This window comes from Mesoplodon densirostris, chromosome 18 (assembly GCF_025265405.1).
Source record: "Mesoplodon densirostris isolate mMesDen1 chromosome 18, mMesDen1 primary haplotype, whole genome shotgun sequence".
Lineage (NCBI taxonomy): Eukaryota > Metazoa > Chordata > Mammalia > Artiodactyla > Ziphiidae > Mesoplodon > Mesoplodon densirostris.
The window spans coordinates 15,304,296-15,326,855 of NC_082678.1; the positions used below are offsets into that span (position 1 = coordinate 15,304,296).

General features: G+C 52.0%; 1 protein-coding gene across 3 annotated transcripts in view; it reads right to left on the bottom strand.

The window, feature by feature from the left end:
- Window positions 1-21,948, bottom strand: part of RNF213 (ring finger protein 213) — a 116,278-nt gene extending 94,330 nt beyond the window's left edge. For 2 of the 3 annotated variants that reach the window (XM_060080715.1, XM_060080714.1), the window contains exons 1-4: window positions 21,891-21,948; window positions 19,384-19,525; window positions 11,793-11,953; window positions 6,708-6,857 (exon numbers count right to left, since the gene is read on the bottom strand). In XM_060080715.1, the coding sequence (XP_059936698.1) occupies window positions 6,708-6,857; window positions 11,793-11,953; window positions 19,384-19,513 (441 nt within the window). In that variant the 5' untranslated portion in view covers window positions 19,514-19,525; window positions 21,891-21,948. The remainder of the gene's footprint in view (window positions 1-6,707; window positions 6,858-11,792; window positions 11,954-19,383; window positions 19,526-21,890) is intronic. The other variant, XM_060080716.1, reaches the window with a different exon arrangement.
- Between the last annotated feature and the right edge of the window lie 612 nt (window positions 21,949-22,560).

Consider the following 22,560-nt stretch of genomic DNA (forward strand, 5'->3'; position numbering starts at 1 on the left):
GTTTATATGTTTGATACTTGTTACATATTTACGTATTCCTAATTACTGTGGTCTGTCATTTTGACCGCATTAGTCAGGAATATGCACACTAAAACTAAACACTGTTGATTGGGAATGCATGCACGGACCTGGGTCACGACCTCTGGGTGTGGGCAGCGGGTGGGGGCTGTTGGGAGGAGACCCCAATAGTTGCCCATGTTTACAATGGATGGTAGGGGATGAGTATTCACTTAGTTAATCCTGCATTTATGTTATACGTACCCTTTATGGTGGGCATAATATTTAATTAAAACATTTTTTAAATGAAGAGTTTATTGACTTGGAAGGGATGCTACCGAGCTTTCTGGGGACTGCAATGTCCTGTCTCTGGATCTGGTGGGGGTGACGAAGCTGTACACACAGGAGAACATCTAGGGGGCTCTGCCCTGAAGACCTGTGCATTTCACTCAATACCAATTACATCTCAATTCAAAAGCTACGCTGCGGGAGCTTCCCTGGTGATGCAGTGGTTAAGAAATCTGCCTGCCAATGCAGGGGACATGGGCTCGAGCCCTGGTCCAGGAAGATCCCACATGCCGCAGAGCAACTAAGCCCGTGTGCCACAACTACTGAGCCTGTGCTCTAGAGCCCATGGGCCACAACTACTTGAAGCCTGCGTGCCTAGAGACCGTGCTCCACAACAAGAGAAGCACCACAATGAGAAGCCCATGCACCTCAACGAAGAGTAGCCCCCGCTCGCCACAACTAGAGAAAGCCCGCGTGCAACAACAATGCAGCCAAAAATAAATAAATAAACAAATTTATAAAAAAAGAATGTACAACATTATTAAAAAAAAAAAAAAGCTACACTGCGCCAGCTCTATATAAAGGCTATTTCTATTCCTGCCCAAAGAGAATTAATTAGAAAAAAACAAGTTTGCTACTTCTTAGGGGTGGGGGGGTTTGGTCAGAATACACCTCTAATTTTATAATGAGCATCAGTTTGTTTTTTCATCAAAAGAACAAAGGCCTCCCATACAGGGAGAGCAGAGAGGAGACCTCAGTCTGGGGGAAGGCAGGCCAGCCTCGTTCACTCACCTGAGTGCTGGGTCAGGAGCACACAGAAGGGTGGTGCTGCGGACCCTGAAATGGTACCTATGGCAGGATGCGGGGGTGACAGGTGGGAACACTGACTCGTTGGACAGAAAGTCAGTGAACCTGCTTGACAAAAGCTGACGTGTTGGAGGCTAAGTGGGCCCACTAGCTCTGCCCCAATTCCCAGGGGTCCTCTGCCTTCATCTGCACTGATAGTGATAGGGAGAGAGTAGAATAATTAAAGTTAGTTTAGAAATCCCACTAGGGGGTTAAAGACAAAAACGGAATTTTAAGGGAGCTTAGGAAACTGTTGCAAGCCAATGACCACTCAAGAAGAGAATCCAGCAACCTAGCAATAATCTGCGCTACCTTGAAGGAAAACCAGGCACATCCAAACACCAGGAACACTCAAGCCACAAGTCCTGATAGTTAAAACACAAGACAATAGATATGGGGTCTGAATCTTGTTACTTGAAGTCAGGGAGTTAATGGTCCCCGAAGAGTAGCATTTCTGCATGTAGTCAAGACAGGAGCATAGGTGAGGGGGGGGCGGGAAGAAACTAGGTGAAAGAGGACACTACAGTGAAACCTTAGATGAATTACGGTATTTTAGTGTATGTTATCATCCTTTTGCTAAAACATATATGATTTAAATAGTGCCATGATTGTCCCCGTTAGACCACATACAGGGTCAAAGGAGGAACTAATGATGTAAGCCTTGATGTCTACCCAAAAATGAGGAAGAAGGTGGTCTCCTCCCCTCCCCACTTTTTCTTTGATTATAAAAATGTAGTCCTCTTTTTTTTTTTTTTTTTTTTTTTTTTTTGCGGTATGCGGGCCTCTCACTGCTGTGGCCTCTCCCGTTGCGGAGCACAGGCTCCGGACGCGCAGGCTCAGCGGCCATGGCTCACGGGCCCAGCCGCTCCGCGGCATATGGGATCCTCCCAGACCGGGGCACGAACCCGTATCCCCTGCATCGGCAGGCGGACTCTCAACCACTTGCGCCACCAGGGAGGCCCTGTAGTCCTCTTTGTTCTTGGGGCTGCGCTCCCTTGCCTGCCCACTTGTATCTGTCGCAAGTGTCCTATGCTAACAAACTCACTCTTTGTCTATCGCTTTGCCTCATGCTGAATGATCTCTGTGATGAGACAAAAGAACCTGAGTTTCATTAAGTCCTGAGACCAGGTGAGCAGTTTCAATTAAAAGACAGTGGGTCCGAGTCCCCTCCTAAGTCAGGGATCGTGGGTTGAAGGCCCAATCTGAGGTGCAGCTGGGTTTGTGTCCAATCCGAGAAGGAGTACGGTTTCAACAGGAAGTGCTTTGCCAATTCAGGGAGGACGGCAGGGCTGAGGAGAGTGTCACCTTTCCACCTGGCATTTGATCAAACACTTCCTTCTAGTAAACAGGCACTGCCCAAGCTCCATCTCTGCAGCCTTTCTTCTCACCGTCTCCAGACCTAAGTAACCTTTCTCAGCTTCAGTTTCCGCTTTTGTAGAACTGGGATGACACACGTGGGCAGTGCTTTGGTGGGGGGAGCGGGGTGGGGGTCTGTCTACAAACATAAGGTGGGCTTTGCAGAAGCAGCAAGAGAAGAGAAACTGGGATGAGAACTAGAAAGATCAGGTTGACCCCCAGCCTGACCTATCCCAACTAGTGGTATCATTAGGACCAGGGCCGGCCTCTCAATTAGACGCTAGCCAACTGCAAAAGGGAACCAAGACTCCATAGTAGGGAACGCCGAGGAGGAAGTGAGGGGCCATCAGGAAAAAGTCCAACAAGAATCTCTACTAAGGGAACCACACGATTCCTGGATTTGCTGAGGAAGCCTGACTGGACCAGTTCTGGAGCCTTGGAGAGGTGCTTGGACCATCCCTGCCCCGCCAGCTGCCTGGCGCCCTGCTCCCACTCCCCCACTCCAGGAAATGGTCCCCTGAACCTCCCGTTCTCAGCCCAGTGGCTCAAGTAGGATTAACTCTACTCCAGCTGCAGGGTCAGCATACCACCCTGGCCACAGTGATTGCTTTAGGCATGGGTATGTATTCCAATCACAGCCACTGAGATTTGAGGAGAGCTTCCCCTGGGAAAGAGACGCTTCTTCTTTCTTCTCTGGAAGCCCCTGAAGGAGGCATTCTCTTGTCCCCTGAATGATGCAGTGGGAAGTGGATAACTGTGGAAGGGTCCACAGTGGTGGAGACTGCTACTGAGAGGCCAAGGAGCTAACTGACATGAGGAAGGCAGTGCAAAGACACAGAGAGATACCCGGACTTTGGGAATATCATCTAGGTGCCCAGATTAAACCTCACATGCAGCTAGGTCTACCCGAGGATTTCTCAGTTACATGTGTGAGAGATTCCCTTTATTGTATTAATTAACCAGAGCTGTGTTTCAATTATTTGCAACCAAAAGATTTCTAATGGTTAAAATACTCAAACTTCCAAGTAGGGTGTTTCCTTTTTACAGAAGCCCCAAATAAGTCAAGGTAATCAATGTTCTAACAGCTTTGGTGCATAAGATGTCAGGCTCTGGTAGATATACTTGGGCCACAGCATCCTCAGGGCTCCTGTATCATTCATGGCACAGTACAGGAGGACCCCTCTGTGACAGGTGTGTGACCAGATGCCTTCTGGTCAAGACAGAAGGTGGTGGGAGGTTTCTGACCTCATGAACAGGTGCCAGCCGCCCTCCCCAGGGAACATGGATCAGGTCTGCCTTCTAGAAGGAAGGGCGCTGTCGGCAGGGAAAGAACAAGGAAGCACACACCACAGTGAGGTAGGCGACCCTGCAGAACCAGGAGGGCCTGGGAGGTGCGGCTGTGTAAAGATGGCAGTAAATGCAAGATGGACCCCTGGAGGGACGTGAGCCAGTTCCTGGAAGACAACCATTGGGAGAAAGGGTGACATGATGATAACAGCCCATCACGCAGACCCCAGACCACACCCCAGCCCCCAAGAGCAGACTGGGGATGTCACCACACCTGTGGCAGCAGCCACCAGCCCAAACCCTCTTTCTAATATAACCAAAACCCTGGAATCTAAAAACATGATACCAATGAACTTACTTACAAAACAGAAATAGGCGCACAGACATAAAAACAAATATGGTTATCAAAGGGGAAATGTGGGGGAGGGATAAATTAGGAATTTGGGATTAACAGATACACACTACTATATATAAAACAGATAAACAACAAGGACGTACTATACAGCACAGGGAACTATAGTCAATACCTTGTAATAACCTATAATGGAAAAGATTCTTAAAAAGAATATATATATATGTAATATATATATAACTGAATCACTTTGTTGTATACCTGAAATATTGCAAATCAACTACACTTCAATTTGAAAAATAATAATAAAATTTGTAAATAAATAAAACCAAACCCCACCCATCTGAGAGGCAACAGGGCAGCCTCTGGGCAGTGGGCATGTGCTCTCCTGTGATCACCCCTCCAGGAGAACTATCCCACATTTGCTGCCCACTTATCTCTTTCTCCTGGGAACTGCCTTTTATGTCCTTTACCCATTGTTCTGTTAGTGGGTGGATGTCTTATTTCTTTGAGAGAATTGATTAGGTATTCCAGTTGTGAACGCTTTGTCACATGTTGCAAATGTTTTCTAGCCATCTGCTTTTCCACGTTATTGCTGAACGGTCTCCTCTAACTCAGAATCTGGAATATTTTTGTGCCCCTATCGGCATTTAAGGGGTTGTTTTGGTGAGCCTTAGGAATATCTATATAGTTTTGTAAATAGTCACCTATATTTACAAGAACTTTTAGGGTGTATTTTACTTTAAAATGGTCAACCAAGCTGGTATATATTTTAGTGTTTAGTATGAGTAAAGAACCGTTTTTTCCAAATGGTGAGCCACGGTTCGAACACCCCATACTTAACACAACTTTACTCTCTGATACACGATGCCACCTTTATCACGTGCTCAACTGCCATAAATGCTCACATCTGCGTCTGGATGTTCTACGTCAACCCTCCCTGATGGGTCTCTGTTACTCCATTAGGATGTTATATTGCTATGTTTATAGCTTATGATACATTTTGATGTCAAATCTCCCATTTATTGTTCTACTTTTCTACATTCTTTATAGGAACTCTTGCCAATTTATACTCTAGATGGACTTTAGAGTCTTTTATCTATTTCAAAACAAAAACAAAAACAAAAACAAACCCACTGGGAACAATACTACTTTTACACATTAATTGGCTAATTGGATGTATACATCTGAGGAGAGAACTGACATCTTTACGATATTAAACCTTCCTTCTGGGAAAATCTATTTGCAGTTTGGTTTTCCTGTTTGTGTAGATCATGAAGGGGTTCTCCATCCACCCCACCCCCATTTTCTGTTAGTGCTCGCACCCTGATGTCCGCTGTATTTACAAGGTGCTTTTTTTTTTTTTTTTTTGCCGTACGCGGGCCTCTCACCACCGTGGCCTCTCCCGTTGCAGAGCACAGGCTCCAGACGCGCAGGCTCAGCGACCATGGCTTACGGGCCCAGCCGCTCCGCGGCATGTGGGATCTTCCCAGACCGGGGCACGAACCCGTGTCCCCTGCATCAGCAGGCGGACTCTCAACCACTGCGCCACCAGGGAAGCCCTACAAGGTGCTTTTGCTTTTTTTGTTTTTGTTTTTGGCTGTGCCACATGGCTTGTGGGATCTCAGTTCCCCAACCAGGGACTGAAGTCTGGCCCCAGGAGGTGAAAGCACCAAGTCCTAACCACTAGGTCGCCAGGGAATTCCCAAAGTGCTTCTGTTCTTAACTAACCAACAGACCCAAGCCCAGAGGCAAGACCACACCTGGTTTACATGCTTCCCCCTCACACCGAGCACCCAGTGCCCCACAGGCAGCAGCTGCTCAAATAAATCTTTGTTAAATGAATCAATGGCCATCTTACTCAGGAAAAAAGTCACCACTCTGTAAAAGACTGATAGTTAAACACCACAAGCATCACTCTTCAATGTCTGAAGCCTCACTGATTTTCCTCATAAGCAAAAATACTTCCATTACATATATTAGCTAGTTTCACTTTTGATATTATTCGTGAAATCCACAAGACTCACAAATGCTATAGAAAATGAAAGAAGTCAGGATTTGAACTTCCAGAAACCAGAGACTAAATTTAGCGGGCTTCCTCTGCACAACCTGGGTTCAGAACACGAGCCCATAACCTCAGGCGCTGGCAGTTGCAGAGACTGGGGGTTTTCTCTAAGCCCCAGCAGAGGCTCGGCCCTTGACCCCCACCAGCCTGGTCCCAGCTCCCACGGAAAACCCAGGCCCCCCCTGCTCTTTTCCATGAAGAGAATCTGTATGGCCTGTGGGGCTTTCGGGGTAAGTTTTCCCATGAACCAAAGAAGATAGCTGCACAAGAAATTAAAAGATGGATGGAAAAGTGGGGTAGGGAGCCACATACAGTAAAGCTGGAATTCAATGTTATCAGAACATCCTCAGAGTCACAAGAGCTGACACCTAAAGGCATGGCTCCTTCCTAGACCAGCCCAGGTAGGAGTGAAAAGCGCCTCCCCACCAGCCATCCTCAGCATCAGAGACGGTGTGGGGCTCAGTTTCATGCAAGCCTTGGCGGGAGGCATCGTGTGCCACTATTTATGCAAACTACCTGCTCAGAGTCTGGAGACCACGCGTCAGGGACCTCAAACGGGGTTGTGTCCTCTTTTCTTCTTTTGCAGGCAGAGTAACTAGCAGCCTCCAGCTCATCGGATGTGGATGCGCCGTCTGCGGCATCTACAAAACCCTCTGACGCAACTTCCTGTTGAAACATGACCCCCTTCAGACAGGACAGGGTGACCACAGGCACCGCTCCATCAGGACCTAAGGGACCCCTAACTCAGGCCCAGGCAGAGAGATGCTCTTGAGTGAGGACTAAGCCATCCCCCCAGCCCCCGGGGCGTCCAGGCTCAGCAGGCACAGGGCCCCGGGTGTAGGGAACCCAAGAAAGGGTCCTGCAGGTGGCAGGCAGAGCAAATCCATGCAGGCAAGCTGCCCCATGCTAGAGCTGATGCCTGCAAGCCTTGGCACGCTGGATCTCCCATGCAAGCAGGCCCAGGCCCTGGTTCCCTAAGCTCCATCACAATGCCTAGGCCGGTGCTTCCACACAGATGCAGCTGCGGGGACACTCCTGGAGGAGCAGGCAGCCCAGCACCTGAGGCCAGTCCTCAAGGGGGCTCTCGGGGACGGGCGGCACGCAGGGCAGTGCCCAACCCCTCTGGATGGCACACCCCAGGCAGCACAGAGCCAGCCCTGTGCCATCCCCCTTGGCTGCAGGTCAGGGGAGGGTACCTGGGCCTCCCACATGGGGGCCTCATGGCTGGCACTGCCCTCAGGGATGGACAAGGGGAAAGACCAAGAGCCTCTGACCGAGTGTTGGGGAGGGCAGGCAGTCAGCGTGGAAAGGGAAGGGGAGTTCTCCAAGGGGCACTTGGAAAGGCCCAGTGGGTGAGATGGGTCAGAGCACGTGGGTGGCCCAGGCACAAAGCCCACCCCACTCAGCACCAGGTACCCAGGCTGGCTCCATCCCCTCCCAGAAGGAAGCCAACGACGGGACCAAGGCGACACTGGAAGGAACCACAGGGTCAGTAGGCACCTTCAACCCAACTCTCCGGGTTCCATCCTGTGCCCCTCTTCCTCACAGGGTGGGGGAAGCTGTCCCAGGGGGAGAACGAATCCATTTGGAAGCAAGAGCCACCAAAGCCGCCCGGTCAGTCAGCACCAAAGGGCCACCACAGGAAGGGCAGGTAGGGACAGGAGCTCCCCAAGGCCCGTAACCCCAACACCCCTGCACCCACCGCACGACAGCCAGGTGAAGGGCCCACTCACTCAGAGGCTGGGGATGAGGCCAAGTGGTCCGGGTCCTGGTTCTGGCCATTTTCCTTGGTCCCCCGCATGTCATCCCACCACTATTAGAACATCACGGCCTCGCCCGCAGGCCCTTCCGACCACGCACACACCACTGTCTACTAGGATTATGTAAGGTCACTGCAGGGACTGGCAACAGTCACTGAAGTCCTCAGGGGCTAATCACCAGATAAACCCCCAGCATTCCTGTGTTCACTGCATCCGGCTTCCTCTCCTGTATGGGTAAGTGTGCATCCAGGCTTTTGTTTTTAAATCCCCTTCTATGACAATATTACAGTTTTCTTATATCGAGGTTAAGATCATAACATAACCTAAAGTTAACCACTTTAAAGTGCACAACTCAGTGGCATTTAGTACTGTATGACCATCACTTCCATGTAACTCAGTCATTCTCATCCCACCAGGAGGAACCCCGTACCCAGTCCCTGGGGGAGCTCCGGGCATCTGTGTGGCTTTCTCCAGATTCCTCACCAATCCGGGTAGCTGTTTCAAAATCTTATTTCCCAGAGGAACCTTCTCAGGCTTTTCACCCCAGGCTTCCGGCACATCTGCTGGTGACCCCAGCTGGAACCTTCCACCCGGGGTGGGGAGAGCACAGGTAGCACCTTTCCATCTGCCTTCAGTGCTTTTGAGGAACACCCTCTGCACAGCTACTCTTCCACCCTTAGAGAGTTAGTTCCAAGTAAGGTGTAAAAAAGGCAAGTGCCCTGTGTTATTCCTTCTGGGAACTCCCAGACAGGTCACAACATACTTCCTTGGGGACAGGTCTGCTTGGCCCCCTCCGGAATGGGGAGCCCACAGCAGAACATCAGAACGAGGCTGTCAACCTCAGACCACCAGCACGCGGGAGACGAGGGCACGGCTGAGTTAAGGTTGAGCTACGGCACCACAAAGCTCTCCTACCAGGTTAAGCCCCTTTTTCTTGATTCTGCGCTCACTTGGTTACTGCAAACCTCAGACTATTTTCCAGAGTTCCAGTAAAGTTTATTCTTACAGTTCTCACTTATTGGGGTGTTTCTCTGAGGGGACAGGCCCTCGGAGTTCCCTTCTCTGCCATTTTTGTTGATATCACTCTACTATACCTTGTTCTTTATCTTTTTATTTATCTATCTGATTTGATTACAAGAATTCCCTCATATCTTTAATCTTTGACAGAAATAACAGTTGGAAGCCACAGTACTTCCTGCCGTAAGGATGATACAAATGACACTCCCCAGGGTGGAATATTCAGGTGGACTCCAGCATTTGGCCATAAAACACTAAGGCTGTGATAAAATCCTCAAATGAACTCTCACATGGCTGAGGTTATTTTCTGACAATGACAGTAGAGAAGCAGAAGAGCAGGTCAAAGGGCACCTGCCTCACAGGGGGTCCCACCACATTACTCTCACCTGCAGGGAGAAAACTGCCCCATTGCTACAAATGCTGACTTTTAGTCAATTTGTTAGTTTGATAGGTTTAATATAAAACCTTGCAGCTCTTTTGAGTGTTTGATTCAGAGGTGGGACAGTTATACGTTTAATGGCCATTTCTATCTTCTCTATTGTAGACTATATCTATTGTTGGCCCATCTTTCTATTGGGTTGGTTACTGTTTTCTACTTGATTTCTAAGAGCTTTTGACATATTGAGGCAACTCACTCTTTGCTAAAAAAAAATGTTGCGTAAATACAAATCTTTTTATATACATACAAATAAGTAAATACATATTTTTCCTTAACTGTTTGCCCTTCATTTGTACGCATGATATGAGATTTTTAATTCTTTTAAGACTTTTTCTGGAGTCACATATACCAATCTTTTATTTGTATTTTTCACCTTTGTTTTAATTACTAGAAAATCTTTCCCCATCCATGGGTCAGATAAATATTTATGTATATTTTCTCCAACTGTTTTTATACACATTAGGGTCTGTTTCTGGATTAGCTATTCGGGTATTGACTCCTCCCAAGATTCACTGTTTTTTTTTGTGGTTTTTTTTTTTTTTTTTTTGCGGTACGCAGGCCTCTCACTGTTGTGGCCTCTCCCGTTGCGGAGCACAGGCTCCGGACGCACAGGCCCAGCGGCCATGGCTCACGGGCCCAGCCGCTCCACAGCATGTGGGATCTTCCTGGACCGGGGCACGAACCTGTGTCCCTTGCATCAGCAGGTGGACTCTCGACCACTGTGTCACCAGGGGAGCCCCAAGATTCACTGTTTTAATGACTGGCTTTGAAACATGTTTTTGTTCATCTAATACATCAAGTCCCACTCAAGGCTTTTCTCTTTAAAAATTTTCTTGGTTATTCTTGCTCATTTTTTCTTCCAAGAGAAGCTTAAACTTACTCAGTCAAGGTTAAAAAAAAAAAAGCCCTAATCCTGCTGGGCTCAATACCATTTTCAATCACAGTGTCATACACTTACTTCCTAATGGTGTGTGTTTCTTGATACTCACTTTAAGAGTATACCCAAGGGACTTCCCTGGTGGCACAGTGGTTAAGAATACACTTGCCAATGCACGGGACACAGGTTCGAACCCTGGTCTGGGAAGATCCCACATGCCATGGAGCAACTAAGTCCGTGCGCCACAACTGCTGAGCCTGCACTCTAGAGCTCGCATGCCACAACACTGAGCCTGCGTGCCACAACTACTGAGCCCGTGCGCCACAACTACTGAAGCCCCCATGCCTAGAGCCCATGCTCCACAAGAGAAACCACTGCGATGAGAAGCCTGCGCACCGCAACGAAGAGTAGCCCCCGCTCACTGCAACTAGAGAACGTCTGCATGCAGCAACGAAGGCCCAACGCAGCCAAAAACAAACAAATAAATAAATAAATTTATTTAAAAAAAAAAAAAGAGTTTACCCCAAATTTCAGTGTCCCACGTGGCCCAGAATGGGAACTGGCCATCCTGCTTTGGACAGGATTACTGTCCAAGGGGAAGGATACACTCACATATACACATCACAACTACCACACACACACACACACACACACACACGCATATACCACACACGCATTCTCATGAGTGCACACACATATATTATGTACACACATTTGCTCACACATGCATGCACACACACACTCACAAAGGGCTGCAACACTGCCAGCTGCAGCACCTCCCACACTGTCTGACCACAAAGAACAACTGAGGACCAGACAAGAAACCAGCCCCTACCAGGCAGAGAGACAATGTCCCTCTCAGTCCTGTAAGAAACCTGGGAACAGACCCGGCTGTCTGGGTCTGGACAGGCTAGACTTCAGCGTGGGGAGCTCTCCCCCATCATTCTCCCTGAATCTGTCCAGGTAACTCTCTGCAAGCCTCGCCTGGGCTCCAGCTTGGTCACTTACTCAGGAGACGCTCTCTCGGGGTCTGACACTTACAGGGAGACCAGACGGCTTGGCTTCCCCTTCGAGGAAGAACGTCTGGGTAACTGGTGGCATTTCCTGAGCACCCCCCTTCCCTCAGAGCCTGGAGGCACCTTAGGGACGCCCAGAGAAGAGCCAGATACCCACGTGGCAAAGCTCAGGCACCCAGCCCCAGCCCAAGCACAGCGTCTGGGAGACACGATGTGCTGGGTATGGTGGGAGGAAAAGGAAGGGGGATGGGAAACCAGAGACCCTGCAATGAATCAGGCACGGGGGGGGCGGCTCTGGCACAGCCCAGCATGCAGGGGCCAACGGGCTGCGCGTAAGAGTAATAACGTTTTCCCAGAGAGGATGCTGTGGGGACATGCGGGACCTTGTTCAGCCACTGATGAAACCACAGCAGGAAACAGCGTCCTTGCAGAGCAGGTGGACGGGCAGAACCACTCCTCCCAGACCCGCTTCCCCAGGGGCCAGGCACTCACTCTCCGGATTTGGCAGGAGACGTCCGAACAGGGCTCATCTGGGTTTTCTTGCCAATCACCTGAGCCCAGGGACAAGAAAGGGCTGCTGTCCTCCCTCAGCTCTTGTCCACACTCCATTTCTCCCTCCGGGGCCGATGTCGCCTCGAGGTTGTTCTCAGAATCTACAAAGGCAGATGCACACGGGTCACATCTCGGAAAAACAAGTGAACGTCATGAAGGAAAACTTGGACTCCTCCCACAAGCGTTGTCCAAGATTAGCCCTCTCCCCACTCAAGGTCCTGCCCTGTGTGTGGTGAGGCAAGCCTGGTACAATTTCTGCTGTCTGGTGGGAGAGAGGGACCCAGGACCCCGGCCCCAGCCCAGCAAGAGAGCACAGTCCAGCTTCTCCTGGTGTGTGCATCAGCACAGCCCCAGACCCTGATGTCTCAGCGACACCTCAAACTCTACAGAGCTCCAAACCGGGACTGCCGCCCAGCCCTCCCTCCCAAAAGCAGCCCCGCTCTCTCCCCAGGGGCAGGCTCCCTCTTCCCAGCCCCTCTCCCAGCAGGGCCCAGGGGTCTCCCAACACCTCCCTGCACTCATCCATCCGTGTGTCCTGGGGGTTGGTCTGTCTCCAAAATCACACCCATTTAGAGCTGTCACCCACAGCACCAAGAGCCTGATACAGTGACCCCACACACACACTGAATCCTTCAGGGGCCCTATTTTCAAACCTGGGTCTCGACGCCCCCCCCCCAAGAGACACACACACTCCAGATGGTTTTCTGCCAGGAAGCCTCCCTTAGACTGATCCCCAAGGCCCCAGGCCCACGCGGGGAGGAGGGTGAACCTTCCAAAAGCGCCTTCCACTTCCCTCTCCCGGGGCCCAGTCGTATCACTGCCCTCCTCTGTAAGTTCTGGAAGGCAGGGACCAGTGGCCTTGTTTTTGGAGCCAGCGCCTGGAACATAAAGCCCCTCAGGAGCCTTCACTGGATGATTTCAATTAACAGGAATCAGAATTTCTAACAAATACATTAAACATCTACAAACACACTCTGAACCTTAAGGCCAAAGAACTAAATAAAGCTGGGAGAGTATTTGTAACACACAACAGCCTGGGGCCACTGTCCTTTGATGATAAACTGTGGGCATCCTGACCTCCTCTCTCTTCCCCCAGCCTCCACTGCGGGGGGTGGCCCCCCATTAGCCTGATCTAATCAGAACCTGGCATTTCCGTGGCCCCAGTGATTGGCAGAAGTATAGCAGGGGTCCAGGGCTGGTTACTGGGGTTTCGAACTCATCAACTCCTTCTTCCCAGTCAGACAAACAGACCCTATGCTTGGAAATGACCAGTCTGCCTCCATGAGGGCAGCAGCATAAGGACAAAGCAGGGCTGTCGGGACCTGAGAAAGATGCAGAGCTGTGCGTAGATCTGACCCCCTCGGTCTGGACATGAGCGTGTGCGGCCCAGTGTACTCCTCCTGCCGAGGAAGCAGGGAGCTGGGTTTCCAGTTGCCTCCAATGTAAACAGCCCCAGTGACTGAAAATCAGTAAGAATAACCTTAAAAAGGAAGAAAAGGATCTTCCCAAAAGAAAAGAGGCAGTTCAAAGAAAAAGAATTATAAGTGAGCTCTTAACCCTTGAAAAGACACTTAGTTTCCCTACCAATGAAGGAAGTGATAGTGGAACCCAAGAGGTACCCGTTTCTACCCATCTGACTGGCCCAAACCTAGACAGGGTATGGCTGGAAATGAAACCTTGAAGACCCTGCAGACAAGAGGGGCCGGAAGAAGCCTTGTGGGGGGGGGCGGTTTGAAGGTTTCCATTGTAAATGCACCAGCCCTTGGGGGCCAGCAGGCCGCTCCTTGGAGCTTGTCCTCCAGACAGACTGGCCTCAGGGCAAATCCCATGCAAGGATCCAGCCCAGCCCTGTGCATCTGTGGCAAAAGAACAGGAGTCCAGAATGGGGCTGGCTGCTGCATGGCAGAGCTGAGACCGGTCTCAACTAGAGGCTACGGAGCGGTGCCACATGACGGAAGCAGAGTGCACCAGCTTATAGAAACGCATGTGCGTGTGTGCATGTTTCCACGCGGAGGAAACATCTGGAAGGCGACACACCAAACAGTTAATGGTGTTGTGTTAATGGGGGATGTGAAGGGTCTGGGCTGGGGGTAAGCTGAGGGGGCTTTACCATTTTTTATATCCTCCTGTAACATGCAGGTCATTTGCACCAGCATGTATTTCGTCTACAATCATCAAAATAAAAAAGAAACTAGCTGGACTCAGTAGGAGCAAAACTTAACTAGCACCTACTCGATACTCTGCATGCTAACCCATCAAGTACTCACAGCCATGCTGTGACTTGCTCAGGCCCCCAGCTGGCAAGGGGGCGAGCAGGGCTTGAACTCAGGCTCAGAGGCCAGGATAGGCCCCGGGGACAGCGCTAGGGCCACGGTCCTTCCCCCAGGACTGTGGCTGAATCAGAGCAAATTCCTGTCCCTGCCCCATGAAGCATGGGGCTCACCAGGTACATGCACGCTGGGCAGCATGACCTCCTATTGCAGCGCCCCTGCAGACAGGTGTGCCGGCAGGTAACAGACACACAGGTATCCAGAGAGGGCTAAGAGGGTCTGAGCTCCCCTTCAGACAGATCCCCAAATCCAGTCAATGGCTGATTACCACATGAACAGGGGAGAAGGGCAGGGACCTCATAGGCAACCCCAAATCACTGCTACAAAACTAGTTCAACCTAAATCAGTCAGCTGCACAGACTCCACGCCTAGGCTCCCAAATGAGCCCCGACAGCAGCTCTGGGTCTGCCACCCTCAGCAATCCCCACCCCTCCCTCAGCTGGAAAACAGGGGCTGCAGCTGCCTTGTCCTGAAGGCTAAAGAAAGTACTGCATGCCTCAAGCTTTTATATGAGGTCCCTAGAGCAGCAGCAGTCATAGAGACAGAAAGTAGGATGACAGATGCCAGGGGTTGGGGGAGGGGGAGGGGCAGTTAGTGTCTAATAGGGACAGAGTTTCAGTTTGAAAAGAGGAAGAAGTTCTGGAGATGGATGGTGGTGATGGTTGTACAACATCGTGAATGTGCCTAATGCCACTGAACTGTCCACGTAAACGTGGTTAAAATGGTAAATTTTGTGTCAATGCAAATAATCAATAATCAATCTACAATAAGGAATAGAAGAGAGTTTTATTTGGCCAAAACTGAGGACTATAGCCCAGGAGGCAGCCTCTCAGTAGTTCTGAGGAACTGCTCCATCGAAGCATGGTTTTCAGCAGTTTTATATCTTGTCAGAACAAAGAACACACAACAAACATGACAGGGGTACATCCCTTCAAAGTTTCAGATGAAGTAGATTAGTATGTACACTGCAAGTCAGTATGACCCTGGTGTCTGGGAAGTGAACCTTAAATTTGGGGGGGGATACTGACGTGGACGCCACAGCAAGGGAGGCATTTATCCTTATCTTCAAAGTGGAGTCGCTAATGGTTAAAGCACATGTGTGAGGTATGTTTGACAGGCCATGAGTCAGGCTGTTCCAGTTCACACAAAGTTCAGGCTGAATCATGTGTAAGCCCAAACGACTTCCCCTTACTTCAGTTTGTGAAAATCCCTTCCATCGTTTTAAATATTTTATCACAATTTAAAAAAATTAAAACCACCACATAGAAAAACGCAACTCTCTCAGCCCACGTACTCCTCCCACCACCAGGCAGCCCCTGGGTCAGGTGCGGTGGGCATTGAAAGGGAGCAGAATTTCCCACCCCAAATATGTCACTTTGGCACGAGGATTATTTTGTGCTAAAGACAATTAAAACTAAGCAGATTCAAGAAAAACTCTTGGCCTCCCCCTCAACGGCCTAAATTTACAACAGAAAATTTAGGTCTATACCTAAATTAGGTCTATACCCTGGTCTATACCAGGAAGAGAGCCATTACTATAGTTACCATTTTACCAAAAAACTTATCTGCATAATAGAGCAACCGCTATTTTCCAAACTTCTCCTCTGCCTTCCTGTGAAAAGCCCTCCTTCTCTGCAGCCCCAGATCCTACCCCTCTCCTTAAGTAAGGGTGTTACAGAAGCTTCAATTACCTGGCTGCCTTTTGGGTCTCCTATTTTTATGGGGCTCCCGTACACATGAAATGTTAATCTGTCTCTTATGAATTTAACTGTTAGACCAGCTAAAGAATTTAGGAGGGAAGAGGGAAATGTTATCCTTCCCTGCAGCACAAACTCGAAGGCCAGTGCAGGCAGCAACAGAAACCAAGTGGCCGCATCAGTGGACCCACAAGTGCTGGCAGGTGGGCGGCTCTTTCCCTGACCAGTGAGGTCTCCACAGCTACATCCAAACCCTGGAGCCACCCCTCGCCCACCGCAGCTGCCTCCAGAGCTCCCCCAGCGGCCCCCAGTCCCTCCTGGACTCCTAAGGGGTCTCAGCCTGCTTATCTTACTTTTTTCCATTATAAAAACAGCGACGGGGCTTCCCTGGTGGCGCAGTGGTTAAGAATCCACCTGTCGATGCAGGGGACACGCATTCAAGCCCTGGTCCGGGAAGATCCCACATGCCACGAAGCAACTAAGCCCGTGCGCCACAGCTACTGAGCCCGCGCGCCCAGAGCCCGTGCTCTGCAACAAGAGAAGCCACTGCAATAAGAAGCCCGCACACCGTAACAAAGAGTAGCCCCCACTGGCCTCAACTAGAGAAAGCCAGCGTGCAGCAATGAAGACCCAACACAGCTAAAAATAAATTTTAAAAATTTAAAAATTAAAAAAAAAAAAAACATCGACAAGAAAAACTTGGAAATGCAGAAAAGAGAAAATGCATTTCCCAGAACTCCCCCTGCCCCCGCAAAAATAACCTCTAGCACTCAAGGAGGAAGTCCCACCTGGATTCCCTGGGGCACCTACTAGAACAGGGGTGACTTGGGGTGGGGGAGGGGCTCCTGACCACCCCCTACCCCCTGACCCGCTGAACCTACTGGCATTGGAAGCCCTCCACCATCAGACCAGATGAACATCGCCCCTGCTCTACCATCAGACTGCACCAACATCACCCTGGCAAAACCGGTCACCCTCCACCTATGCCCAGGGTGGCCTGGAACTCTCCACACACTCTCCTTTCACGCCTTTGTCTGCGTGGCCTCCCACTCCCCCAACTGCCCAGACTCTGGCACCTGCACTGCAGCCTCTCCTGGCTCCATGGATCCCAACCTTGCTCAAGTTCCAGAGGAACGGGCCCCACCTGAAGCACCAGAGGAAGCCCAGCATCCAGGATGCCCAGGGCTCACAGGCTGGGCGGCCTGGCAGACCTACAAGTGGCTGAAAGGTGGAGATAACTCCTTCTGCAGCTCACCCAAGCCTCCCAACATTTTGGTTTCAGTTTCCATTCCTGTAAATAATAAGCAGAGAAGTCGGTAGGAAGGAAGTGGGTGTGGGTCAGAGGCAGGACTCGCCATTCAACACCTGGGTCCTCAGCCCTATTGTGTGACCCACACTGAGTGACCAGGGCCTGATCCCTACCCCCCACCCCCAGTGACGGGTAAGGGACCACCCCCAGCAAGCCAGCCCTAAGGACAATGGCCCTGTCCAGCACTCCTTGTGCTCACAGAGATAAGCAGGCAGCCCAGAAGCCAGCAAACCCCAACAGCTCTCAAAGCCTTTGCCCCTGGAGCTGGTAGAGACGCCAAGCATCTCAGAGGTGTGGGCTGTCCATCTTGGTAGTGACCATGCCCTGCTAATGGTTGGGGGCCCTGGAGTGACCTCTGACTGGGCTGAGGTGGATAGCTGCCTTGCCTGCTCTCCCTACCTGCCTGGACAGGCAGGACACTAGAAGGTGACGAGGGTTCTCAGACAAGTCTTTTTTCCCTGTTCTGTTGGAAAACACATCAGTTGCTCTCAGCAGCCCTGGGAAAGCCCCTCACACAAAATTAAAGGGTGGCAGAGGACAGCAAGCTTTCCTGGAGGCCCTCCCAAAGGGGTCAGTCTCAGGAGGTGCCAGGCACAGGACATGAGACTCAAATGAAGTTCTGATTTTCTCCCGTTAATCTGTCTCATGTCAATTTAATTCTTAGACAAACCAGAAGGACCTAGAAGGGTAGAGGAAAACTTCCTCCCCAACCATGCTAGGCCAGTAAGACCTCAACCACAGCTTCCTTCCAGGGTACTGGTTCTGGCTCCTGAGGTCAAAAATCCCTTCTCTGCCAGTTGCTAGCTGTGTGACTCTGGGCAAGTTACTTAACCTCTCTGTGCTTCAGTCTTGACATCTCTAAAATGGGGATTGATGATAGCTCCTCCCTCAATATTTAGCACAGGATCAGGCAAATCACAGGTTAGCTGATTGGTTTTATTTATGTTTTTAGTCTCTGAGGTCCCAAAGACCCCTCCTCCCAAGGCCCCCTAGTCAGGCAGATGTTCTAGTGACCAGGGTGGGGAGCCCTGGCAGGTGGGAAATTCTGCCTGGACACCAAGAGCTCAGCCATGCTATGATTCACTATCTGGACCAGGAATCAATGATAAGAGTGGACACTCAGCTGCCCACCAAGCTCCTCCCAAAGCATTAGAGGCAAAAGAAAATCAATAAAAAACTGACAACAAAAAGCGGCCACCTCTTCATACCTCTTACAGTCCAAAGAAAGCATCTGTAACATGAGCACTTTGTACAAATACAGCAGAAACAGGATCAATCAAAGAACTGGGGGTGTCCATCTCATCCCTGCCTCGAAGTTCACCTTCTTTGGTTCATTCAGCAATTATTTATTGAGCACCTATTGTGTTCCAGGGAGCATACAAGAGACTTGGGATAAAGCAGTGAACAAGAGAGCACATGTCTCTGAAGCCCCACCCTGATATGGTCCAAGTGCTACCACAACAAAGAGCCTGGGGAAGTGCAATTCAGAGTGAAGGGGAGGGGCGAGCACAGTTTTCAACTGGGTGGTCAGAGTGGGCCTCCAGAAGAAAGGAGACAGTTGAGTAAAGACTGGAAGGAGGGTATGGGGGAGATGTGCTCCCCTCTGAGGAAAGGTGTGTTCCAGGCAGAGCGAAAAGGCAGTGCAAAAGTCTTACGCTCAGAGCATGCCTAGTATGTACTAGGAAGGGCAGGGAGACAGTCCAAGATCCAGGGCACCGAGAGAATCAAGGACCGACCAGAGTCCGCAGGTGAGGCCCACCTGACACGGTTCTACCTTCATGCACCTACCTGCCCCCTCACCAGGAAGGGGCCTATGCAAGCTGTGGGGACCCCTCCCCCACCAAGTGGGCTTAGGATACCGCTACTATGCAGCATCCTCTGAAATCCTCTAAGACTCCTCAGCTCAGCCCAACACTTCCCACTCCCAAGGGAGAAGGAAAACCCCAAGTTCTCTCCAAGAAATGAAACTGAAATTCTTTAAAAAGTGACAGATGCCTCCAGCAAAGGGCCAGATAAAACTGTATTTCTAAGAAAAGTGCTTCTTCTAGAAAGAGTTCTTTAGCCATAGAAGACGTCACTGCTGGCCTGGGTTGCCTGCTGGCCAAGGCCTCCATTTCTAGGGAGGGAGGTGGGACTTAGCTGACTGCCCCACTACCACCAGCTCCACTGGGCTCCCAGCCGCATCAGGGCCTTACCTAGTACAGGGGCTGCAGGAAGCAGCTTCTGTCCACACTGGCTGCAGAACTTCGGGGCTTCCTCTTTGGAGATATGCCGGCAGGAAGGACACTCCATACCTCCAGGGAGGGGAATTCCTGAGGCTGGCATGCCTCTGCAGATCTGGAAGCAAGAGGCAGCCAGCTTTATACCCCACCACCTGTCATATGACCACAGCCTTGCTTCAGTTTCATTTTCTGAGAAAGTGAAATTGCAGCGGCCCAGAAGTTCTCCTTGCTCAACTGAAAACCAGCCTGATCACTGCCCCTGAGGCGCTCCAGCTTGCCTCATCTCAACCTCCCCCTCCAACTCCCTCCTGGTCTGAGCCCCGAGTGGCTCCAGCACCCACTTCCTTTTCTGCTGCCCCCACCAGGCTTGCCCCTCCCAGCCTCCTGAACTCTCCCACTCAACGAGTCTAAAAATTTCCCTGCCCAGCTGAGACTGGGAGCCAGGTCAGCTGAGCCAAGTGAGTGGAGACTGGGGGTAGTGGCGGAGCAAGCAGAGACACAGCTTGTGCAAAACCCCGAGATAAGACATGGGGTGGGGATACCCGCTGCATGCCCCAGGCAAGGGACTCAAAATCTCTGTGCCTCACTGCAGAAATGCTGGCAGCAAATGGCTGAGTCAGAGCCTGCCAAAGGAACCATCCTGCACAGGGCAGCCCAGGGCTTTAGGGCTGGCAGTCAGGATTCCTAATAACGGGGCCTGTGGTCAAGATTTCTAATAACGGGGAGTGCCATCTGCTAAGCCTGAACTCTTCTCATTGACCATTTGGCCCTCAGAACACCTTCTGTGGGAGTGGCAGCAAACCAAGGTCAGGGTCATGCCAAGGCCAGGACTCAGGCCGAGAATATCCAGCCTCCAGGGACAACTTAGTGCATCCATGGTGAGAGTGGAGACAGGTGTCTTGGCTTTTGGGGAACAAAGATCTACCGGCCACCCATTTCTGCTGGCTTCAGATCCAAGAACTTTGCTGGAGCAGTGGCCATGTCAGCTCCTTCCCCAGCTGGGAGGGCACCCAAAGGGCCCTCATCAAGCAGCGACTCCCTGCCTCAGCCCTTCTACCGGCCCCTGCATCCCATTCTCATTTTCACTTCATCTGCGGCATGGGTGCCCCTCTGCCACCACCAGCTTGGTCTCCCTGATGGTGGGCTCTTGGTGTTGGGGTTGGGGGAGGGCAGGGCCTGACCAAAAGCACTCAGTGTGCGCAGTTATCCTCAGGGCCCTGGTCCCCACCTCCCCTCTCCCCTCTTCCCTCCATACGCCCCCTGAATCAACCACTCTAAAGCAACCACCACTGTCATCTGGGTACTCTCTCACTAAAATACTCTCAATGACTCCCCAGGGCCCAGGCCTCTGTCCGAAGGTGTATTCCCTCTCCCCAAAGCTCTGCTTCCCCACAGACCAGAAAACTCACAGCAAGAATCAGAATTCCTCACTCAAGTGTCCTATTGTTTCTCACCAGCACCAGGGGCCTAAGGGCAAACGCGAGGGCCGGCACCAACACATCTCTATTCAATTCGCTTCCTGACTTTTCCCTTCCCCTTTTTTCCAGCCACATTCCGCCAACCACCACCAAAGAAAACCAGGTGGTGGCCTCCACCATCCTCACACTCCCCCATCCTCAGCCCTCCCCGGCTTCCCCCAGGGCCGCGTCCCAGTCGCGGCTCTCAAGGCCAAAACCGGCGAGGTGGCAACCTGGCCTTTAGCCCCTGACCACAGGTAGCCCCTGCTAAGTCGGGAGAACCCTGCGCTCTGGGCGGCTCGGTGATGTGGGCAGTGATGCCGTTCTCCTAAAAGTTACCATGAAATAAAGATATGGGCATTTTTCGCAACATCAATTTTCCGTTGTTGCAATTAATGAAAGCGAAGGATTCCGTTCCCAGGTAGAGAGGCCCCCAGGTCTGCCCGTCCCGGTCCGCTATCATGCGCCGCCGCGCCTCCTCCCCGGACAGTGCTCTCGGGTTCAAAGCCCGACCGGCGCTTCCCCGCAGGGGGTCCTCCGCACTCGAGGCTGGGCCCCCGGGAATGTAGCTGGGGCCCGGGGATAGGGCGCTGCCTCCGCCAGGCCCACCTGCTGCGCGAGTCCGGAGAACAGGGTACGCACGGTGCCGCGAGGCGGGGTTGGACCGGGAACCTGCGGCGAAACCGAAACTCAGCGCCGCAGGAAGGGGCGGCCCGGCGCGGACGGCGGCCGGACGCGGCGCATCAGGACGCAAGCGGCGCTCCCCGACAACGCCTCGGGCCGGGCCTCCGCGACCGTGGCCCAGACCGGCGGGGACCCTGATCCGTGGGACGCTCTCGCACCCAGGGGACCCGCACTCCGACCCGTGAGACAGCCCATACCCACGGGAACTTGCGCCCCGCACTCACGGGACCCGGCATCCCTCCCTGTAAATCCGCACTCCGCCCGCCAAGACCCGCGTCCGGTGTACCTGCGCCCGGGCCTCGCAACTGCGAATCCCCGCCCCCCACCGCCAGCTCGCACCTGCGCCGCTGCCGCGCCCACACCGCCGCCAGTCCGCGCGGTTTCGTTTCTCGCGTCCTGGGTCCCGCCCCTCCGCCCGCTTCGGCCGGCGCAGCGGGGTTCGCTCGGGTGTGGCTGTCGCGTGGCGCCCCCCAGTGGACCCGGCGCCTGGCCAGGTCGCCCGCCGCAGAGGAGGCGCCTCCTGCCGCTGCGCGCGCGGGGCGGGAGGCGGAGGGGCCCTGATTCCGGCCGGGCAGAGGCTGGGGTTCGCACGTGGGTCTACCCTAGCCGCCCCCACGCCGCGGGCCGAGCCCGGGCGCGCGCATCCCCAGTCCAGCCCCAGCCCCTTGGACAGTGTCCAGGACCTTGCGAGCCAGCGGCCAGCCCGGGAGGGGCCCCGAGGACACGAGGCTGGTCACTCAGGCGAGCTTCAAGCCACTCGGATGCAAGGTGGAGGTCACCTGCCGCATCGCATCGGGGCTTTGTATGGATTAAGTGACCACAGCGGCCCACGCTCAGACTTGTGTTGGTCACTGATAACCTAGAGGCCACCGCCCCGACCTGCCTCTGCACCTCAGTTTTCTCATCTATCAGGCTCGGTAATCCGGCCCTAGGGTTGTTGGAGAACTACTATTAAGTGAAAGCTGGTGTTCCAGGCCCCGGGCAAAGTGCTTGATGTACATCAGCTAAT